This window comes from Tachypleus tridentatus, chromosome 4 (assembly GCF_004210375.1).
Source record: "Tachypleus tridentatus isolate NWPU-2018 chromosome 4, ASM421037v1, whole genome shotgun sequence".
Taxonomy (NCBI): Eukaryota; Metazoa; Arthropoda; class Merostomata; order Xiphosura; family Limulidae; genus Tachypleus; species Tachypleus tridentatus.
In genome coordinates this window covers 88550944-88572241 of record NC_134828.1, presented here as the reverse complement: position 1 = coordinate 88572241, position 21298 = coordinate 88550944, and the positions used below count along the sequence as shown (strand labels likewise).

The 21298-nt window shown below is 35.1% G+C and overlaps 1 protein-coding gene across 1 annotated transcript in view; it reads right to left on the bottom strand.

Annotated features, from left to right (window-relative positions):
* The window catches only part of LOC143249651 (histone-lysine N-methyltransferase, H3 lysine-79 specific-like), a 69172-nt gene extending 48405 nt beyond the window's left edge, over positions 1-20767 (bottom strand). The window contains exons 1-2 of the mRNA XM_076499903.1: positions 20594-20767; positions 20310-20350 (exon numbers count right to left, since the gene is read on the bottom strand). Of these exons, the coding sequence (XP_076356018.1) occupies positions 20310-20350; positions 20594-20668 (116 nt within the window). The 5' untranslated portion in view covers positions 20669-20767. The remainder of the gene's footprint in view (positions 1-20309; positions 20351-20593) is intronic.
* Between the last annotated feature and the right edge of the window lie 531 nt (positions 20768-21298).

The window sequence follows — 21298 nt, the reverse complement described above, 5'->3', positions numbered from 1 at the left end:
TACGAGTTGAAATCTTAGGACTAATTTACGGTATAATGAAATTCGTGTGCAGTTGTATTTTTTTCGCGTGGCAAGGTCTCTGTATTGTTAATGTGAATTGTTTTCATGGCGTCATAAAGTCTTACAGATAAATGTTTGTGGATATCCATCAACATTTAATTTATGCACAAGTATTTGCAGAATTTTTCAACTTTATACTTTAACTTCATTTTTCAATACATTACTCCTTATTTTATCTCATATATAATATACAGACCTCGTAACAAACTATTAAAAAAATGGAGAATATTCCAGTAAATACGTTTATTTATCAACTCTGAAATGGAATTTTCTAATCTTAAATATGTTTTAACCTTTATCCAGTTGGTCTTACTTACATAGGTGAATTTTCAACCGTACAAATATTTTTTTTAACAAATGCTTAATTTGAGATCAATTGCCCACTAGGAAAACGACGAGTTCTTGAATAGCTTTTTATTTGCTTTCATTAGTTACACAAGTTTTACATATACGGTTTAATAATCCAGTAATCACACGTTAAACGGGTAGTAGATATTGTGTGGTAATGTATGGAAACACTGATTTCTCACAACACTAATGACGCAGTTCCATTACAAGTTTGGCATCCTTTGGGATTATTTGAACATCAAGGAACGACAATGTGTTTGATTCGGGATTTATATGGAAAATGTCTCACCAGGTTGTGAAAAAAAAAAAAAAGGACAATGTCTCAGCCAACTAATTTTTATGTCATCTACCTTTTCATTTATTTTTATTATTTTTTGAAGACATCTTGAAAGTTTGTTTATTTGCAATTTTACGTTTGTTTGTTTCAAAATTAGAACTTAATTATGGTAGGAAAATTACTTCAAAAGATTCTTTACTTTCAAGTGAGAATCTAATTAGGTAGGTAATTTGGTGACTATACCTTGTATTTTTCGAAATGAGAAACTACACACTGTTACAAAAAATTTGACCCTTTGCTGCATAAAATTGACGCCTCATGAGGGCAGAAGTTGTTCTACATCATTAAAACAATTGTCATCAAACACAGTTTTCAGTCGAATATAAGAGACTAAAAATTTTCAAAAAATGACTGGAAAATACAAAAGACATACTTATTTGAGAAAAACAACTTTGTCTGAACACAAAACGAAAAATAAGACGATTAAATTCACATGAAAAACATCGTTCAAAAACTTCTTGAATATTTATAAAAATTAGAGAAATTTTTATGGTAAACTTCATTTGATTACCTCATTCAAGTCTTTCAGTTATAATTTTTCACAAATTTTGCGTCTCATGCTATATCAAAGTAACGCCAAATTTTTTCAACAAAGTGCCAAATTTTGCAAAACTATATTTATGAAAAGGAATGCAACATCAAAATTTAGTTTGTTTTAAAGCGAGATTCACTAATCATGAACGTGAGACATTGTTCAGGAACAATTTGAAGTGCCTAATAGTGAGTTTTATAGCAGGACGGAAAATACTGAACAAATCATAGACAATTAGTAAATAGCTTAAAGAGTTATTCCAATTATGTCGTTTATATATCTGGCCCACACTTCCAGCTTCTTATGCTACAGTTGTAAGGCTTGTCTATCTACTATACACATGTAAATAACGTTGAAAATGTTAAGGCTACACAATTACCCATACGAACACCTTATAACTGTATATAACAGATTTCAATAAACCGAAAATAACTGTTTTTCAGCACAAATTTAATATGTTTTTAATGTGTTGAATAGCGTATCTCGCTAAATGTAAACCGTCTTGACGATTCTTTACAAATTCCATATCCATATCGGGCCTCTATATCTTCTTCTTCTTCTTCATGTGTCAAATCTGCGGCAGACATCGACAACCATGGCATGTCAGACTTCTCTGTTGTCAATCCTCCTTATCAACCCGATGTTGCTCATTGAGTTCTTGGTGACATAGTTATTGAGGCTGTCGATATATTTAGTTCTTTGACACCTTCTGCTTTTCATCTCTTCTATTTTTCCACATAGCATCTGTTTCTCTATCCCATTCTTCCTACAGATGTGTCCTAGAAATTCCATTTGTCTCTTTCTTATAGTTTTCATGAGGGACCTTTTGTATCCTGCCAGTTCCATGACTTCCACTCACTGCTGCAGTCTGCACCTGGCATAGATTTGCATGATGTTATGGAGTTACGGTATCGTTTTTGCATCAAGATAAAGTCAGTTTGGTTTCTCACTCTGTCTCCAGGGCTTTTCCATGTCCAACATCTTCTTGAATGGTTCTTGAACAAAGTATTCATTACAGCGATATCATGTTCTTTGCACCAATCAACAAGTCTCTCTCCTCTTTCATTTAGCTCTCCGATTCCAAATGCTTGCCATAGGTTTTTCTTTGCAAAGTGGTACCTATAGTAGGTTTCAATTACTTGCTATAGGAGCAGTGTTCTCCTATATACAGAAAAGTTCCATACCATATAGATCTCTTCAATCAATAGGGTGAAGTTCATATAGACTCATTCCATCCGATGGAGAGTTCCATATTCTACCCCTTCCATCAATGGAGGTGAAAAGTTCCATATCCATATAGATCTCTTCAATCAATAGGGGTGAAGAGTTCCATATCCATATAGACCCCTTCCATCAATAGCGATGGAGAGTTCCATGTCCATATAGACTCCTTCCATCAATAGCGATGGAGAGTTCCATATCCATATAGATCCCTTCCATCAATAGCGATGGAGAGTTCCATGTTCATATACACTCCTTCCATCAATAGCGATTGAGAGTTCCATGTCCATATATACCCCTTCCATCAATATAGATGGAGAGTTCCATGTCTATATACCCTTTCCATCAATAGAGATGGAAAGTTCCATGTCTATATCGACCCCTTCCATCAATTGAATAATATACTCTTCGGACTGCTGGCGTTACCAGTAGAAAGGAGGGTTTCAAGAAAACCTTGAGTGCTTTTTAAGCAGGTAGGAATAATTGTGAAATGGTTTAGCTACAAAAGATTTTCGGTTAGCGAGTCATAAGCTGATACAATGGGTCTCAAACGGATACCTTTTTTCGTGGTCCTTCGGAAGACTGCTAAATTCCGGTGGTCTGCTGTTGTTCGGAATGAGGTTCTTTGTTATCCATTTATAAAGTGTTGAGTTTTTCTGGTTTGTTCAATTAAATCTTTATATTTCTCTCAGTGTTATTGGTAGGATCTCCCTGTAGTGTTCTATAATTGTTTTCATTGCTGAGACGGTCATTTATCTTATTTACAAACACATATCTATTCATAACCTTAATGCCCTTACTTTTGTCAGATACTTTTTATAATTCTGTTATTATTACTTTTTATATTATCCACGTCTCTGTAGTATTCGATACATTATTACGTTCAACTTGGCGATAACGTTTTTCATAAACTCGGATTTGATAAAATGTCTGTTGTAATAATTGCATAACCTCTAAAAGTATTTTGTCATTTAGTTAATCCTAAGTCACTTAATATGTATTGTTTGCCCTAATGAAGCCGTAAAGTCGAATCTTTGGCTTAAACAAACCAACTATGTTTTCTGGAGTAATAGGTTATGTTCTATTTCTCCTGTTAACAATGAATAGAACTCTCCAATATGCTTAACAAATATTAAGCATACATAGGTATTTCTTAACACATCGAACACAGTGACTATATAATCAAACCACATCATTTTGATGCCAAGGGCTCATATTTCCTCTTAGCATATAAAATACTTACAAGTATACTAATAACCAATAATAATACTATATCTACACGGATATATATATGTATATAATAGTAACAAAATTAATTTTTATTGGACTTTTAGTGACGACCGTGTGGATTTTACGCTATGGAAACAATATTTTGTTTGTTTCTTCTCTCCAGAAAATAGTAAAGTTTTGTTAATAGTAAGATATTTGTTTTGGTAGAGATTACTTGACATTACTAAGTAAATAATATTAACTTCCGAGCTATGTACCTAGAACGAAACTAAAAATCGGCTTGGCCATCAGTACAGCTGAACATACTTTTCTTTCTTTCCCAATTAGAAAGATTAGACGGACTGCAATATATCACCATTTTAGGTATCCTTACTGTTAACGAAGTTTCGACTGTGGCTCCAATAATGTGTAACGAGACTTAGCAAGCTTAGAATATTTAGGTTAATCTTTAATATCAAACAGATATTAAGTTAACAGTGCAAACAAACTTCGAAAGAAAAGTATAACAATAAATACTAGATCCAAATAAAAGGTATGCCAAATAGTGTAGCAAATACTGTTAAAACCAGTAAATAAATAATATGTATACTTTACATATAGAATACAGAAACGACGGTATTTGATTGAACTACTATCGTAGAAGTAAATTACACTATGTAACAAATTTTTACTTTTTCTTGTTCCTGGACAGAAAGTGTTATTTCCCAGTTGCTTATACCTAAAGTAAAAAGAAAAGACCTATTTTTCTCTTCAAACTTTGCTTTTGTAGCCTGGGAGCGTATAGCGAAGACATGATGGGAGACTATATTTGGGGACTGATACGTGAAAGTGATTTACATTAAAGTCGCAAATCTCAAAAAACTACTCACTTCTGAAGATTTTTGTATAACTTTAGTATAAATACATGTAAATCTGGATTCATATGTTGTTTTATTCAGACCTTATGTAAATAGAACGTGCAAATTTCTAAATTTCATTATGCAGGTCACAAAAGCAAACTTTAAAGGGAATAATGGCCATTTTCTGTACTTTTACAGCACAAGCAATTACAAAATAACACATACTATCTAGGAACAAAATTTGTGTTACATAGTGCTATTTTAGAAAGTGCAACCTTAATAATACCATATATGTAACTTCTCCACTTCTCTCTTGCTCGTCTTTTAACAAAAAACAACAACATTGTGCCACATTTTTAGTGTATTTTCAAAGTGGAAGCCGTTCACTGTTTCAATTAATTTTTTTTAATTGTGCAAGTATTCATTAAATTATATATTTGTAGTTGCCAGAAGGAGAGCGAGTCAGCTGCAAAATATGTTTTTATACCTTTACCCAGAGACTGTTTGTTTGTTTTTGAATTTCGCGCAAAGCTACTCTAGGGCTATCTGCGCTAGCCGTCCATAATTTAGCAGTGTAAGACTAGAGGGAAGGCAGCTAGTCATCACCACCCTCCGCCAACTCTTGGGCTACTCTTTTACCAACGAATAGTGGGATTGACCGTCACATTATAATGCCCTCACGGCTGAAAAGGCGAGAATGTTTGGTGCGACGGGGACACAAACCCGCGACCCTCAGATTACGAGTCGTATGCCTTAACCCACCTGGCCATGCCGGGCCTTACATAGAGATGCAGATACATATAAGATACCCCTCAAGAGTATTCTGTTGTTATACCATGAATACAGTTGTTCCAAGAAATCTAGATACTCAACCTCTTCATCATAATTGAATGTAAGTGTTTTGGATACTTACAGCAGATATCTTAAAAATGTATGCACGTAATTAAATATTATGTACAATTATCTGGAGAAGTAGTGTGTTTATATACTTATACATAATTATGCATTTCACAGTATAAATATTATTAGTAAATAATGCGCAAAATATAAGTATGCAATGGCAGTATATTTATTTCGATATGAATAATAAGTTTTACTAACTAAATTTTATATAATATACGAGTAGAATTTTAGTGAATAGTGTAAAAGTGGTTGGGTAGGTGAGAAAAGAATGAACTCATTGGATAACGTATGTAAAAAAATGCAACGAGAACCAATAACTTTTATTTTGTTTTTACTTGTCAATGCTCTTTATTAAAGTTTGTTTGTTTGTTTTGAATTTTGCTCAAAGCTATTCAAGTGCTATCTGCGCTAGCCGTCCCTAATTTAGCAGTGACTTACCGTAACATTATAACGCCTCCACGGCTGAAAGGGCGAGCATGTTTGGTGGGACGAGAATTCGAACCCGCGACCCTAGGATTATCAGTCGAACGCCTTAACCCACCTGGCCATGCCGGGCCCTTTATTAAAAGAGACTATCGGGACATTTTTCATGAGTTTCAGACCTTGTATTTTAACATTTTTATGTTCGATAAAAGTATTACGTATGTAATGGATCAGTGTTTGATAATTTTAATTGTGATTATTGTGAATGGGCCCCTTTATTCTCAGTGGGATTTAAGTGTTTCTGTTTACAAAGACAAAATAGAAAATGCTCTTCAGGAGTGTTATTGTCTCTTTTAGCCTTTCATCAGTAGCAATTTAACATTTTGTTTCTCTGGAAAATGGTTATATCCGATGCAGAATGTGACAGCTATATAAATAATGCTGTAAGCGTTATATATATATATATATAATATACGACAAAGAAGCAATGATAATTTAAGTGGATCGAATAGGTAGATTAATATTCCCTTAGACAGAAAAAAACAACATGATCACCAATTGTCATGAGTCCACTTTACATAGGATAGATGAATTAGTTACACCCCATATAGTTTTTAAAGTTGTAATATATTCTTGGGCTGCTACTGAGAGGTACTGCACGAGCTGTTTGCTCTGTATTAGACGAACTTGAGCAACATTATGATTAAAACTATGATAAATGTCTAGGCCTAAAAGAATACCAGGAATTGAAGGTTTATCTTCAGAAGAAAAAATGGGATATTTGTGATTAGTGTAAAACGTTATGTTTTTAATGATGTAATGTTTTTCCTCTTTACATTTTCGCATGTTTGGATTACAAGCTAACGAAAAGACGCGCAAGGCATTCTTTAAAAATGGGGTCAGACCTGCTTTTGCTTATTTTGCGTAATCCATTCATGCTATTTTTAATCATATGCACTGCTCAACAAGAGACTAAACATTTTGACTTCTATGGTATGTTGAAACGTTTACCGTATGTCTTAACGTTATATTAACATTGTGCAATCGTGACTACTTTACCATCTACACAAATAATTTGTCATCAACAAATTTGTAACTCGTCGTTATGAAACATTAATATTTTTCCACAGAGATTCATGACAAATTTAAGAAAATATTGAAAAAACAACATTATGTTGCATCATAAAGGTATATAGTGGAAGAAGAATGAAACTGTCAGGCTTAGCTAAGTTCGAGATTCTTTACAGTGGGTGTCTGTGTTGTTAGTGATAAATTTCAACAGTAGGTAGATATCAAACAAGCCACTTGTATTAAAATAGTATATTAAAATAACCCAAACGTATGTACAAATGTTCGTTACACAGTTCATTTCCACAGTTGTATCCAGAGCTTTAAACAGTCATTTCTTTTCGTCAAGAGGCTGGTTTCCGTTACTTTAGAACCCAACTGACAGGACGAATTATTTTCCTCTACTCTGTTATAGCAATACACTCATTGATAAATCCATTTACTTTTCCCCGTGGATTACAACAGTTGTTTCTAAAGCTTTAAATAATTCTTATTTACATCCAAAGTCCACACAGGCTGGTTCAGTTACTTTAGAGCCCAATTGACAAGCCAATCTTTTTCTCTATATTGTGTTATTATAATACAAGGCTGTGATACTCACTTTAAAATCATCACTATAACTGTTGTTACCGCTGTTGTAGATAGAACTTTAAATAATTTTCCTTTTCGTCAAAATCTACGCATGTGGGTTCAATTACTTTAGAACACCTTTTGACAATACAAATTCTTCTCTATCTCTTTTATTACAAAAAGACCCACAATACTCAATTTAAAAATATCCAGCTATGACTAGACTCCCACACAGTCTAACTTAATTTTTTTGCTTTTACTTTCAATAACTCAACTTAATTGTATAATCTTAGGTGCACCTGTAGCACAGTGGTATGTCTGTGGACTTATAATGCTAGAAACCTGGTTTTTATACCAGTGGTTGGCAGAAAGAGCACAAATAACCCATCGTGTAGCTTTGTGTTGAATGAGAAACAAACAAATTGCTTGACTGAGGCCTGGAACTCTTTACAAACTATGAGACGTTATGATGTAATAATACTCCACCCTTTTGCATTTAAAATTTTATTGAACTCCTATTCTATGAATTTATGTTAATAAGAATCATACTGTAGATTATAATTCAAACTTTAACATTATATATGAGTTAATTTCTTAATTTAAAAGTAAGTATTCAAATAACACACTTAAATATAATTTTAATAAGTCACGTGGTATGTTGAATGTAGCACTGTTTAAAATTAGATTTTTGTGATGTCAGTAGGTTCGTTTCATGCATGAACTCAAATTACTAATATTAACAAGCTATAATATAAAATAAGCACCTCATATATTTTTATTTTGCTGAGATATGACTTAGGTATGGAATCAAATACCCCGTTCCCCTCTTTCCATTTTTGAAACGGTCCCTAACATATACTTACTTCATTAGATGACATGTAAATTACCAATCAATAGTTTAGAATGTCCCCAGAGTGTTTTTTCTCAACCATTTTAATCTCTGAAAAGATTACCATGTTATTTTTGTTTGACATCCTCAACATGCGAAATTTTAACACGCTTAGCAAACTGGGTCCAGCAGCAACCGAATTCAAAGATCGTAGAGAGAAAAGATAATTGCTTGCTTTACTTCTTGAGTTATTGTTCTACATTTTCAGAAAATATATTTTTAATAATTTATTTATAAATTGCAATAATCTATATACACATATATAGTATGCAATAATTGAAATGTGACTGTATATTACAATATACTAGTCCATTAAAACACAGCCAAGACAGGGAAGACTAAAGGTCAGTTTTATCTTATTGGATACGTAACATGAGTACGTGCATCGCGTCAATGCAAGTTATGTAATGTTAGCTAGTTATGATTGGAAAGTCAGTGCAATAAAAAAATAGTGAAAATATATTTATATATATATTCATTATTTATGAGACTTAAGGTAGTCAGACTAAACACTTGAATTTTTGTGTTATAATGTGTAGTAACTCTAGCACGAAAAAAGCATAATTTATATTTATTTCCTTTTTTTACGATGGTTACGAGGTTGGTCAAGTAAAAGACTTCACATAGAGTATAAAAATAACATAAGATAGAGAGTCTTACTAAAAATAAACGTTTGAAAAGTATTTAGGATGGTTTTTAGAGAATATATTTTAATTATAACATGAAATCAATTTGCACTCGGGCTAGTAACGACAGAAACTCAATATTTTCACAAGTAAATCTTTAGTAAAAATATTTCATCAAAAATCTTATTTGCTTATTCAATATATACTCGTAACCTTTACTAAATAGTCTACCAAATTTTGTAGAGATACAAATGCTGTATCAAAACTTATAGTTCATATACTTAATGTGCGCAAATGTGTAGACGAACTCGTGTATATTATACCATTGTTTATTACTTTAAAATCGATGCTACAAATAAAACAAAGGTAAAAAGGAGGACGAGGTAATCTCGAAAATCAACAAGAAAGGAGTTGTAATCAGCAAATGTTGGGGAAATTTGGTCTAAAAGATGTGCCTCATTTACGTATCGATAACATATAACATTGCAACATTTATCGAAGTTTAGACAAATCATTGTGAACAGTTACAATCATGTTACGCCAGAAAAGAAAGTTTATGTTAATTACATCAGGTTTGGGTTGAATTTCTGATTGACTTGCTAATTTGTATGATCAAATTCTCTTTAATATAACTTACTCAAGCCAACGAATATTCATAAAGAAAAGAAAATTCCTGATTTGTCTAGAGTGAAATGTGTTTAACGGTTTCACAAAATATGATGCAAAGATCACGAAAACTTGATTATATGTATGAAATAACACTTTATTTACTAAACAAGTTATTTAAAACAAACAAACTAGGTTTATTCAACTATACCATATTATGTTAATTTCAAAGCCATTAAACGCATATTGCACATTTCGAATCGTTTTTTGTGGGAAATCTTAGAAACAGATAATCTACTAACAAGTAAAAAGGCTTAGAAAGCAAGGAGTTATTCAGTTTTTGTAGAAAGCATTTGAGGTATGTGTCTGTGCAATTAATGGAGTATAAAAAGTTATTTTTATACAGTTTTCTTCACGATGCCTGGTGGTGACTCAACCATTTAGTTTAAGCAAGGGTGGACTGCCGTCCCTAGGGGGCGCGACGACACAAGCCACTAGAAGTTGACGCCACTGCTACATCTGTAATGATGCTTAAAGTTTGAAATCGTAATGGATACGGTTTGATATTGGAGGGTATCTTGTGTCGGAACGATATAAGAGTCCTTATTGAGTTAGGTTAGAAAAGTAAATATATAATTGAATTTAACCTTTCTTGTCAGTTGCCTAGATAATAAGGTGGGTGCTTTGAAAAAACTTAAACCACAAAGACCAAAAAGTTATAGGTAGTTACAATAAACATATTTATGAAGTTTTTCACATTAGATTTGTATTAGTTAGTTTTAAAATGTTTATATTTGATATAAAATTTAACTATTGAAGTGATGGTGTTAGAGCTAGTTAAAAACTTCCCAGCAAGTGTTGCTTCAGATTTGGAGCAGAAACTGCAGCGCGAAACGCTTGAAAAACATTTACTCCCAAAATTTTTAATAATGTTTTCTTTGTTGCTTATGAAAATTGAAAAAAAAAGATTCCTTGTCATCGTGCCTTCTCTTTATATGGGATTTCCATCACCAATGTGAATGTGTGTGTGTGTGTTTTCTTAGGGCACAGCCACATCGGGCTATCTGCTTTACCCACCGAGGGGAATCGTACCCCTGATTTTAGCGTTGTAAATCGGGAGACTTACCGCTGTATTAGCGGGGATCCAATGTGAGTTGAAAGTAATGAATTTTATAACTATACATAACTAACAGTTAAAAAATTAATTGAAGAAATATTTCACACGCCTGTTACAGTGAAATTGTACACGATTTGATGAAATTTAAGTGTAGTAAACATCTTATGTAGATAAGTTCTCAAACCTTTCGTTGAATAGCAACACGAAGTTAATCGATGATGTTATTTATTCATTCTACTTTTAAACTGTACTCTTTTAAAAATTCTACCTTTTCGTTTGTTTTTGAATTTCGCGCAAAGCTACACGAGGACTATCTGCGCTAGCCATTCCCACTTTAGCAGTGCAAGACAAGAGGGAAGACAGCTTGTCATCAGAATCCACCCCCAACTCTTGGGGTACTCTTTCACTAACGAAATAGTGGAATTGACTCTCATATTATAACGTCCCCACAGATGAAAGGGTGAGCATGTTTGATATGACTGGGATTTGAACCCGCGACCCTCCAATTACGAGTGGAATGCCTTATCCACCTGGCCATGCCGGGCCTAGTTACATCAGAGTTAAATAATTACACATTAAAACAACAAGCGACGAAAGGAGTTAATTTAGTACTGGTGTAGCAAATCATGGAGCCAATAGGACAGTAACTTTTCTTGACAGTACGTCTGTAATATATTCATTAGCCAAGGCACGTGGAAAAACAAAATAATTCGACGTACGTACAATTCAGCTACATTGGTATGTACAAGCATGTCTAAGACCCCAACCTCTTTCAGGTTACAAACATTATCATCAAAATACACTCGTGCTGGGTTCTACGTTGCCGTGCTTTCGAAGACTTCATTCAAAATATTTATTTAAATATAACTTTATTATTTTCACCCATCAGTAGTTCTATAGTTAACTTCCTCGTTTTTAAACAGTTAAATTGTAGTTAATATTAATACATTTCTAGGCGCGGCAAAGAGGCTCTATAAAACGGCTATTTTTTTTCCACGTACAAACGTTTAGCTCATAGCTCCACCATCTCTTGTCTGATTTGAGATTCATTTATAGTTCTGAACTCAGGAGGTCAGACCCTTTAGACCACGCCCAAGGTCTTATAGATTAATCTACTCCAGCCTAAAAGTATTTCAGTTTGAGGGTAAGGTGTCAGAGATATGATATATAATCAAATCGAATCGGGTGGCCAGGTGGTTAAGGTACTCGACTCGTAATCAGAGGGTCGCGGGTTCGAATCCCCGTCGCATCAAACATGCTCGTCCTTTCAGTAGTGGGGACATTATAATGTTACGGTCAATCTCACTATTCCTTGGTACAAGAGTAGCCCAAGAGTTGGCGGGAAATGGTGATGACTATCTGCGACTATAGTCTTACACTGCTAAACTAGGTACGGCTAGCGCAGATAGCCCTCGTGTAGCTTCGCGCGAAATTCAAAACAAACCGAGTACATGCGCGTCCCGCGTTTGATATTGGTGAAGCACAAAAATGTGACTAAGAAGAAAAAAGGCGGGTCTTGCAATTTAATTTACTCTAATCCCGCCTAAAACAATTTCAGTGTCGCGGCTATTGAGGATTCCCTCTTATTAAAATAATAATTTCATATTTGTATCTTTCTGTACATACTATGTTCTACATCTTCATATTTTTTAATTAAAATACGATCACAAACGAAGAAAAAAGACTAACCCAAATACACTGTAAATACCAAACATGCTCACCCTTTCAGCCGTGGGGGCGTTATAATGTTTCGGTCAATCCCACTATTCGTTGGTAAAAGAGTAGCCTAAGAATTGGCGGTGGGTGGTGATGACTAGCTACCTTCCCTCTAGTCTTACACTGCTAAACTAGGGACAGCTAGCGCAGATAGCCTCGTGTAACTTTGCGCGATATTTAAAACAAACCAAACCTAGCAAAATGAAAAATATAAAAATATTTATTTTAAGTTCTCCAAATTTTAATTTATATTTCTGAAATGAGCATTAAAAATTACATTGAGATATATATCTACATTTTTTTTTCTCTATTTGAACTCGGTGCGTGAAACAGAAACAGAATTCCGAGTTAAAATATTTTTTCACGTTCTACCGGGACAGTATGACACTTCCCTTGTTGTAATCACTCGCTTATGTGACGTAGCCAACATCACTTTTCAAGCCGCCATGGGAATTCACCGAATGATTCAAATTAAACAGAAAAAAAACACCACTAAATATTACTTTCGCAACATATTCGGTCAAGCTAATATCTTGCTAGGTAAACCAACCAAAAAATACATTTTTCTTCCAGCTTTCATAGTTACCAGATTTCATAATTCTTGATGATTCCTAGCGGTCAATAACGCAAAAGACAGAACCCATTACGTGAATGTTATTACGTGAAATCTGGTGCAAACCAAGAGCCTTTGCAACAGCATTGACCAAATCGTGGAAATTCTGGCAGAAACCGATTTAAACATACATGATTGTTATAGTTACTTCATGCATTGTGTTGATTGAATTAAAATCTATTAAAAAACCACATATTCATTAGAGGAGTTCGGTTTGAATACAAACGAGGCCTTGGTTTTACGATCTGGAACGATATTTACGCTATGTAACGTCACCTCTAACGTTATAGCCTCTCTAAATAAGCTTACAGAACTTGTCAGAAGTGTCAGTTCATCTACACAGAAGCCTTGGAATAATTTTACTCCAAGATTGCATAGAAACTGTGCATTTTTCTGTAAGAATGAGTGTGACGCAAGAATGGTTTCACGTGTAGCTCGTGATGACAAAGGTGTTTGTTGAGACCTGTAGTCCAACGGATCTGCTTACTCTCATCCATAAATTTGGGGTGACGGAACTTACAACTGATTTACCACTATCAGGATCCGTGAAAGTCAAGTCACAATTTCAAAAAGTAACACTGGACAAGGCAGTCCACCAAGAGAATATAGCAATCATACACTTACCACGTTTACTAGTTTGACTTAGAAAATTGTGTGGAAAATGGTGCACGATACACTAGAATTGTTTCCAGACAAGATGGAAAAGGTGGCAATAAGGACATCCTGCTAAGCTTTGCTTTGAAATTCATTGCATGTGATCAATTGAATAACATTTAACTTGACAGCATCCTGTGGACTGGTGAGACCTACTTCACGACCAGCTGGCCACCAACGATAGCACTATCTAGGGTGAAACAAGCCCTCATACATTAGTTAACCTTAAGGTGATTGAAGGAGTTGGATTTACGAACACCGTCATCATTGTGACTAAATCTTTTGGAGAAGCCCACAGATTATGGTTTGAGAATCTTTACTACATTAACAGCACACATCAGCTAACAGTTATTGCACCAGACAAGGGAGAATTCAGCGGGACACTGTATTCTCACTAGACGGTACACTATAACTTGTTACCAATGCTTCGAAGAATTGGCTGTGTCATACTTTCAGTGAACAGTTCATCAGTAGGGAATGTCCGTATATTTGGCCAGCTCAATCACCATATCTCACACCTGCAGGTTCCTGTTATCAGCAAGCGCTGGTGAATCATGACTGTTGAAAATAAAGCCAACATTCAAAGCCACATTATTAACGTCCACAGTTGTGAGTTCCGCACAGTTTTGTACCAAGGGCAGCGGATATAGTCAACACTTACTGTTATGAGTTAATCAAACTGTTAAAGAGGTCGATATGTTTCAATAAACTGGTGTTGGTAGTTGCATTCTGCTTGTATTTCGTTAAGGTTACACATCGATTTCGAAAGCTACTTCAAACATTCACATGTGATGGCAGAAAGGGTAAGTGGTGCTTCAGGTAGCAAAATCAGTAAATTATAGGAACGCGTTCCCCATGACACTGTATGTATGTATATTTACTTCCACTAATACATGTGTTACGGTCTCGAAGTTATAAGTAACGGAATGTATAAAGAGACGTTATAGTCACCATGTATAATCTAAATACAGATGTACTCTGTAATATTCCCGGTTTTCACTTAACCGTTCCAAAGAGAGGATTTCTACCAAGGCCTAATTTGCCATTTCGTCTAAAACTCTTTCTAAAGCGATAGCTCATTTTTTGGCTGTAATTTACCAAATCCTATCAGAAATATCCCCAATAATTTAGTTGCAAATTATAACTTTGGACAAAAACATGCTACTACATACAAGTAACAGAAATTTCACAGTCGCTTTCATTTTTAACCTATAATATCAACAGAATAAGAATATAAGTAAAGTTTTGAAAACAAGATTCTTAAAACATCAAAATTTAAATTACTGATTGTTTGTTGTTAAGCGCAAAGCTACACAATGGGTATTACCACTGAACCACATGGGGCCTCCATAATAAACGTTTATAGTATAATATATATGCATTTTACTTCAGACTCCCGTGCTTAGACAAAATAAATGAATGAACTTTTAATTCTGCAACAACGCCAGAAGATACTCAATTACACCGAACTGCTTGACAGACCGCTAAAAGTAAGCTTAATCACAGTTGTATAACTGAAGTTAAACTTAGCTTCTTTGAACTGACTCCAGTAAACAATATCCCCACTTATTCACTAAATGAATATATATTATAGAATTAATGGTCAGTCAAATCAACCTGTGAAATTACATTTTAGGTGTCGCCACTCTATAGCTAAGTACTTGAGCTTTTTGCTAAAGGGATATATTTATATATTAGCTAAACAAACAAAAATATCCCTATATGTTACCCGCCTCATACGATATGTGGTACCCACAGACTTTCCACTTGTAAACAGGCCAACTAACAACAGCTGAATTTGTCAACAACAAAAAATCGGGAAACACACAAGTTTCTTATCAGTACACTAGAACGATATGGAGGTTAATGACCTTAACACAAATTTATGTGTATATATATCCAGTCTACACTGTAAGCTAGCCTTCCTTCACAGTGGAAGAGGACGGCGCCAGACGGTCAGATCACGTGATCCACACAATAAACAAGGCTTGAAACCGATGGTGATCACCTGCATGGTAAACTGTTCACTGCCCTAACTATATATATATATGTGTGTGTGTGTGTATGTGTGTACTAGTTCAGCAGCAAGTGTTACTTTACAAACGTGTATGTATTATCAGTTTGTTAAGGTCCCATTTATCATCACAACCAACAACTACTTTCCTTCGTAGCTCTTTTCCATCTTGTGGTTGAGTTCGTTATTTTTAATGTTTATGCGCTTTCTTATAGCAAAGCCACATTGGCTTTCCTGCGGAGTCCACCGAGGAGAATCAAGCCCTTGATTTTAGCGTTCTAAATCCGTAAACTTACCGCTATACCAGCGGTGAACATTATTTTAAATCTTCTGCTCCATGCACTAATTTTGAAGAAAGTAATTAAATTTCTATTCCATCCATTATGATTATTACGATTTTTATGTATCACAACCAGTTGTTATTTCTTGCCGTTTTTAATTCTTCTTGAATTTCAGTTTTAGGGTTAACGTAATGTATCAACGTATACATTATTATTTATTTCCTAGTGTCAAAACATCCCTTTCTTATCCACTTCGTTGTTTGTTTGTTTTTAACTCTTTGAAACATTGTTAAAACACGTGCCCTAACAGGATGAAAAGTTACACTGAAAAAACCAGAACATTGAATTACGCGGTTCAGTCAAAATTAAAATGTGAGGGTATATTAAAAACTTAAATTTTTGACGAGTAAATGAGCCGACTTTTGATAATGTTGCTTGTAAACTATATTTTCAAAAGTCTTAAAATAGGCTTAACGACAAGGTTGAGAAAACATCGGTTACAAAACATAACCCGGCCTGGTCAGATGATCAGGGTGCTCGACTTATAATTTAAGGGTCGCTGGTTCGAATCCTCATCACACAAAACATGGTTGCCCTTTTAGCCGTGGAGGCATTATTATTTGACAATCCATCCCACTATTCGTTGGTAAAACAGTAGTCCAAGAGTTGGCGGAGGATTCTGATGACTAGCTGCTATCCCTTTTGTCTTACACTGCTAAAGTAGAGATAGCTAGCGCAAATAACCCTCGTGTTGCTTTGCACGAAATTCAAAAACAAACGAAAAGGTGGAATTTTTAAAAAACCACAGTTACTACACTTAAATTTCATCAAATCGTGTGCAATTTCACTGTAACAGGCGTGTGAAATATTTCTTCAATGAATTCCTAACTAAGTTATATGTAGTTATAAAACTCATAACTTTCAATTCACATTGGTAACGAAAACCCCATGCAAAAATTATTATTGCAAATTCAGGGGTAAATGTTTTTCGATCGTTTCGCGCAGTAGTTGTTCCTCCAAATCCGAAGCAGCACTTGCTGGAAACTTTTTTAACTAGCTCTAACACCATCACTTCAAGAGTTAAACTTTATATCAAATATTAACATTTTAAAACTAACTAATACAAGTCTAAGGTGAAACTTCATTAAGTTTTTCAAAGCACCCACCTTATTATCTAGCCAACTGACAAGAAAGGTTAAATTCAATTATATACCTACTTTTCTAACCTAACTCAATAAGGACTCTTATATTTTTCCGATACAAGATACCTCGAATATCAAACCATGTCCAATTTCAAACTTCAAGTATCATTAATGATGTAACAGTGACGCAACTTCTAGTGGCTTGTGTCGTCACGCCCCGTAGGGACGGCAGTCCACTCTTACTTAAACTAAATGGTTGAGTCACCACCAGGCATCGTGAAGAAAACTGTATAAAAATAACTTTTTATACTCCTTTAATTGCACAGACACATACCTCAAATGCTTTCTACAAAAACTGAATAACTCCCTGCTTTCTAAGCCTTTTTACTTGTTAGTAGATTATCTGTTTCGAAAATTTCACACAAAAAAGCAATTCGAAATGTGCAAAACGTGTTCAATGACCTTGAAACTAACATAATATTGGTAGAGTTGAATGAACCTAGTTCATTTGTTTTTTTGTTGTTTTTTTTGTTGTAAATAACTTGTTTCGTGAATAAAGTGTTATTTCAGATAAAAATATAATCAAGTTTTCGTGGTATTTGTATCACATTTTGTGAAACCGATAAATACATTTCACTCTAGAGTCTAGACAAATCAGGAATTTTATTTTCTTCATAAATATTCATAGGCTTGAGTAAGTTATATTAAAAAGAATTTGATCATACAAATCAGCAAGTCACGTGATGATCACTGCTAATATAACATCGCAGTGGAACAGAGTATTTGAGAAACATTTTGAAATCGTGCGGTGTAACCGACAAACTGATCGCTTTTAGAAACAGTATGCAACAACCCTTTTCGATAAAAAATATCTAAACACGAGGACCATACATACGTGTTCAGATTTAGAATTTCCAAGATGTTTATATTCCCTTTTCTTAATGGCATTGGTAAACATAGGAATATAATTCAGTTTGAAGTACCAGGACCATCCAAAACGAAACCTGCAACAAGTCATACCCCAACTGTAGCAAGATACGTAATGTGCGAGGTCGTCCAACAGGCCACACTTCATAAACACGAAAGTTCCCCACGTGCCCCAAGAAGCAGTACGAAACATAAGCAAGGATTTCAATGTGGAAAATTGAGTGGTATTATATATAATAAAGACACTTCCATGAAATAGTCCTTCAACTTCTGCATAACTTAAGCATTTTATGCCATTTCCCATGAAAGTATATCAGTCAAGTAGCCAGACGCAACACCTACGACGTTACGTATGATCGGACATTGAAATCAACCATTCTCGCGCACTAGATAGATTATTGATTTTTTGTTTGTTTGTTTTTTGGAATTTCGCACAAAGCTACTCGAGGGCTATCTGTGCTAGCTGTCCCTAATTTAGCAGTGTAAGACTAGAGGGAAGGCAGATAGTCATCACCACCCACCGCCAACTCTTGGGCTACTCTTTTACCAACGAATAGTGGGATTGACCGTCACATTATACATCCCCACGGCTGGGAGGGCGAGCATGTTTAGCGCGATGCGGGCGCGAACCCGCGACCCTCGGATTACGAGTCGCACGCCTTACGCGCTTGGCCATGCCAGGCCCAGATTATTGATAGCATGCAGGGAAGAGGGGTGTGCTTACGACATGTCATGTTTGTAGTGTAAACAATACTGCAGGACTACTTAACTTCTGTATAGCTTAGATAGTTACTTACAGCAGTCAATTGCTCAATAGCATCTGCTGACCCCTCACCTCCTTAAAAACACAAAGAACAGAGGTACAGGAGAAATAGTTTTATTTATCCCAATTTCAAATTCATATAAATTATTAAGTTTCATGCAAAATGTATAAAGCATTCGTAAAATAACATTCAAATATTACTTTTTGGATTTCCAATGATATCGACTCAAGAGAACTGATAGCTTAATTTATAAAAGGTTTCATATATTGCTGAAATAAACAGCAGATAATTCACTGACGTTCAAAGCTTTCAAAAGAAAGTTGAAATCGCACATCACAATAAAACAAGGTATTTCTCCCGATGTTGAGCTGCATTAGTCAAATACTTCTGGCGTACTGTTATGCAAATTGTCTGGTCGTGACGATTTTAAAACATTCACAAACAACAAAATAGCATTTGCATAGCGTTTATGTATTTTATTTAAATCATCCCAGCTAATGTCCAGCAAAATCACTACCTATTTGAGCCATGAAGAATGAAAACAGCCAGGCGTGACGAGATGGTTAGGGCGCTCGACTCGTAATCTGAGGATCAAGGGTTTTAATCTCCGTCACACCAAACACGCTCGCCCTTTCAGCTGTGGGGATGTTATAATGGTACGATCAATCCCACTATACGTTGGTAAAAAGAGTAGCCCAAGAGTTAGCGGTGGGTGGTGATGACTAGCTGTATTCCCTCTAGTTTTACACTGCTAAATTAGGGACGGCTAGCGCAGATAACCCTCGTGTAGCTTTGCGCGAAATTAAATAACAAACAAGATTGAATACTATGACAGTTAATAGCAACTAATGTTTATAATATTACTTTTACGTTAAAGAAATATAACCTTACGTACAACTATCGTAATTTCATACTTTAAACTAACAGAGAAAAGTACAATATTTCGTTTAAATTTCTATTTAAAATGAAAATAAAGTTTAAAATAAGAATTTTGAGTGGTCTTAAAATTAGGTCTAATTTTGTTTGTTTATGAATTTCGCGCAAAGCTACACAATGGCTATGTGCGTTAGTCGTCCCTAATTTAGCAGTGTAAGACTAGAGGGAAGGCAGCTAGTCATCACCATCCACCACCAACTCTTAGACTACTCTTTTATCAACGAATAGTGAGACTGACTGTCACATTACAATGCCCTCATGGCTGAAAGAGCGAGCATATTTGGTGGCACGGCGATTCCAACCTCCCACCCTCACATTAAGAGTCGAGTGCCTCATCCGCCTGGCCATGCCGGGCGTGGGTCTAATTCAGAGATAAACTATAACTTTTCATTTAGCTGTGTCTACTAGTAGTACTACGCTATGATCAGCTTAAATCTGGAACTACATAACTGATCCGTAGCAATTAAAATAAAAAGGTAGTATATCAACTTACCTAATAGTTTCCACAATTTCAACAGCTTCATCATTCTTGTCCTGTAAAAATATAACAAAAGGGATTAAGAGGTGAATTCGGATGTTTATTTATTATCTATACAAAATAAAGAAACACGTGATAGCGTCTTCCCCACGTAATTCCGCAGACAGACCAAGCAAATTAGCAACCTTATAAACACATCCACACACGCGTTTTTCTCGAGATTGTTGCGATATCTACTGTTCTGCAAACAGCGCGCGTAGAACAAAGCCACATGAACAGTTATATTGGAAGATACTCACAGAAGATGACAAAGGCCAATAGTAAATAGCTGGGTCTACTCCAACAGGGCTGCGTAAAACTAACTGTGGAGTCATTATCTTGTACCCTAAACAACCAATTTCACTACGTTACACTATCATCTAACTTCAAGCTTCATATATTTCTTATTTTGCCACAAATCAAGGAACCACGAAAGCCTCCGCTCACATGTCCATGTGTGACGGAGGAGTTGTCACGTGAAGTCGGAAGAAACGAATACATGATTGGTGGGAAGGCAAGCAACGGCTCCGCTCTCTAGCAGAGCGTTCATTGGCCAGTAATTCAGATTTGCTCCGGAAAATCTACGCTGTGCCGCGAACTTTGACTTCGTTGTTGTACAACGTGACAGATCATTTATATACAGATGAGATACAAGCCATCTTTCTAAAATAGAGCACTGCAAAACTGTTTGACCACCTAAAAGCACTTTTTAACTTATCTCTATCCTCAGGATACATACCAGACAAAGTTCTTGAGAGAATAATAAGTAACATATTCTCTACATTTTTGGAGATAACATAACAGTTACCAGAAGAACAAAATGGATTCAGGAATTTTAAACAAACAACTGACCACTTAGTCAGACTAACGGAAGAAATAATAGATAGTTTTAACAAAAAACAGTGCACTGTCGCCTTCTTTCTTGACATTGAGAAAGATCTTGACACTGTATGGTGCAATGGTCT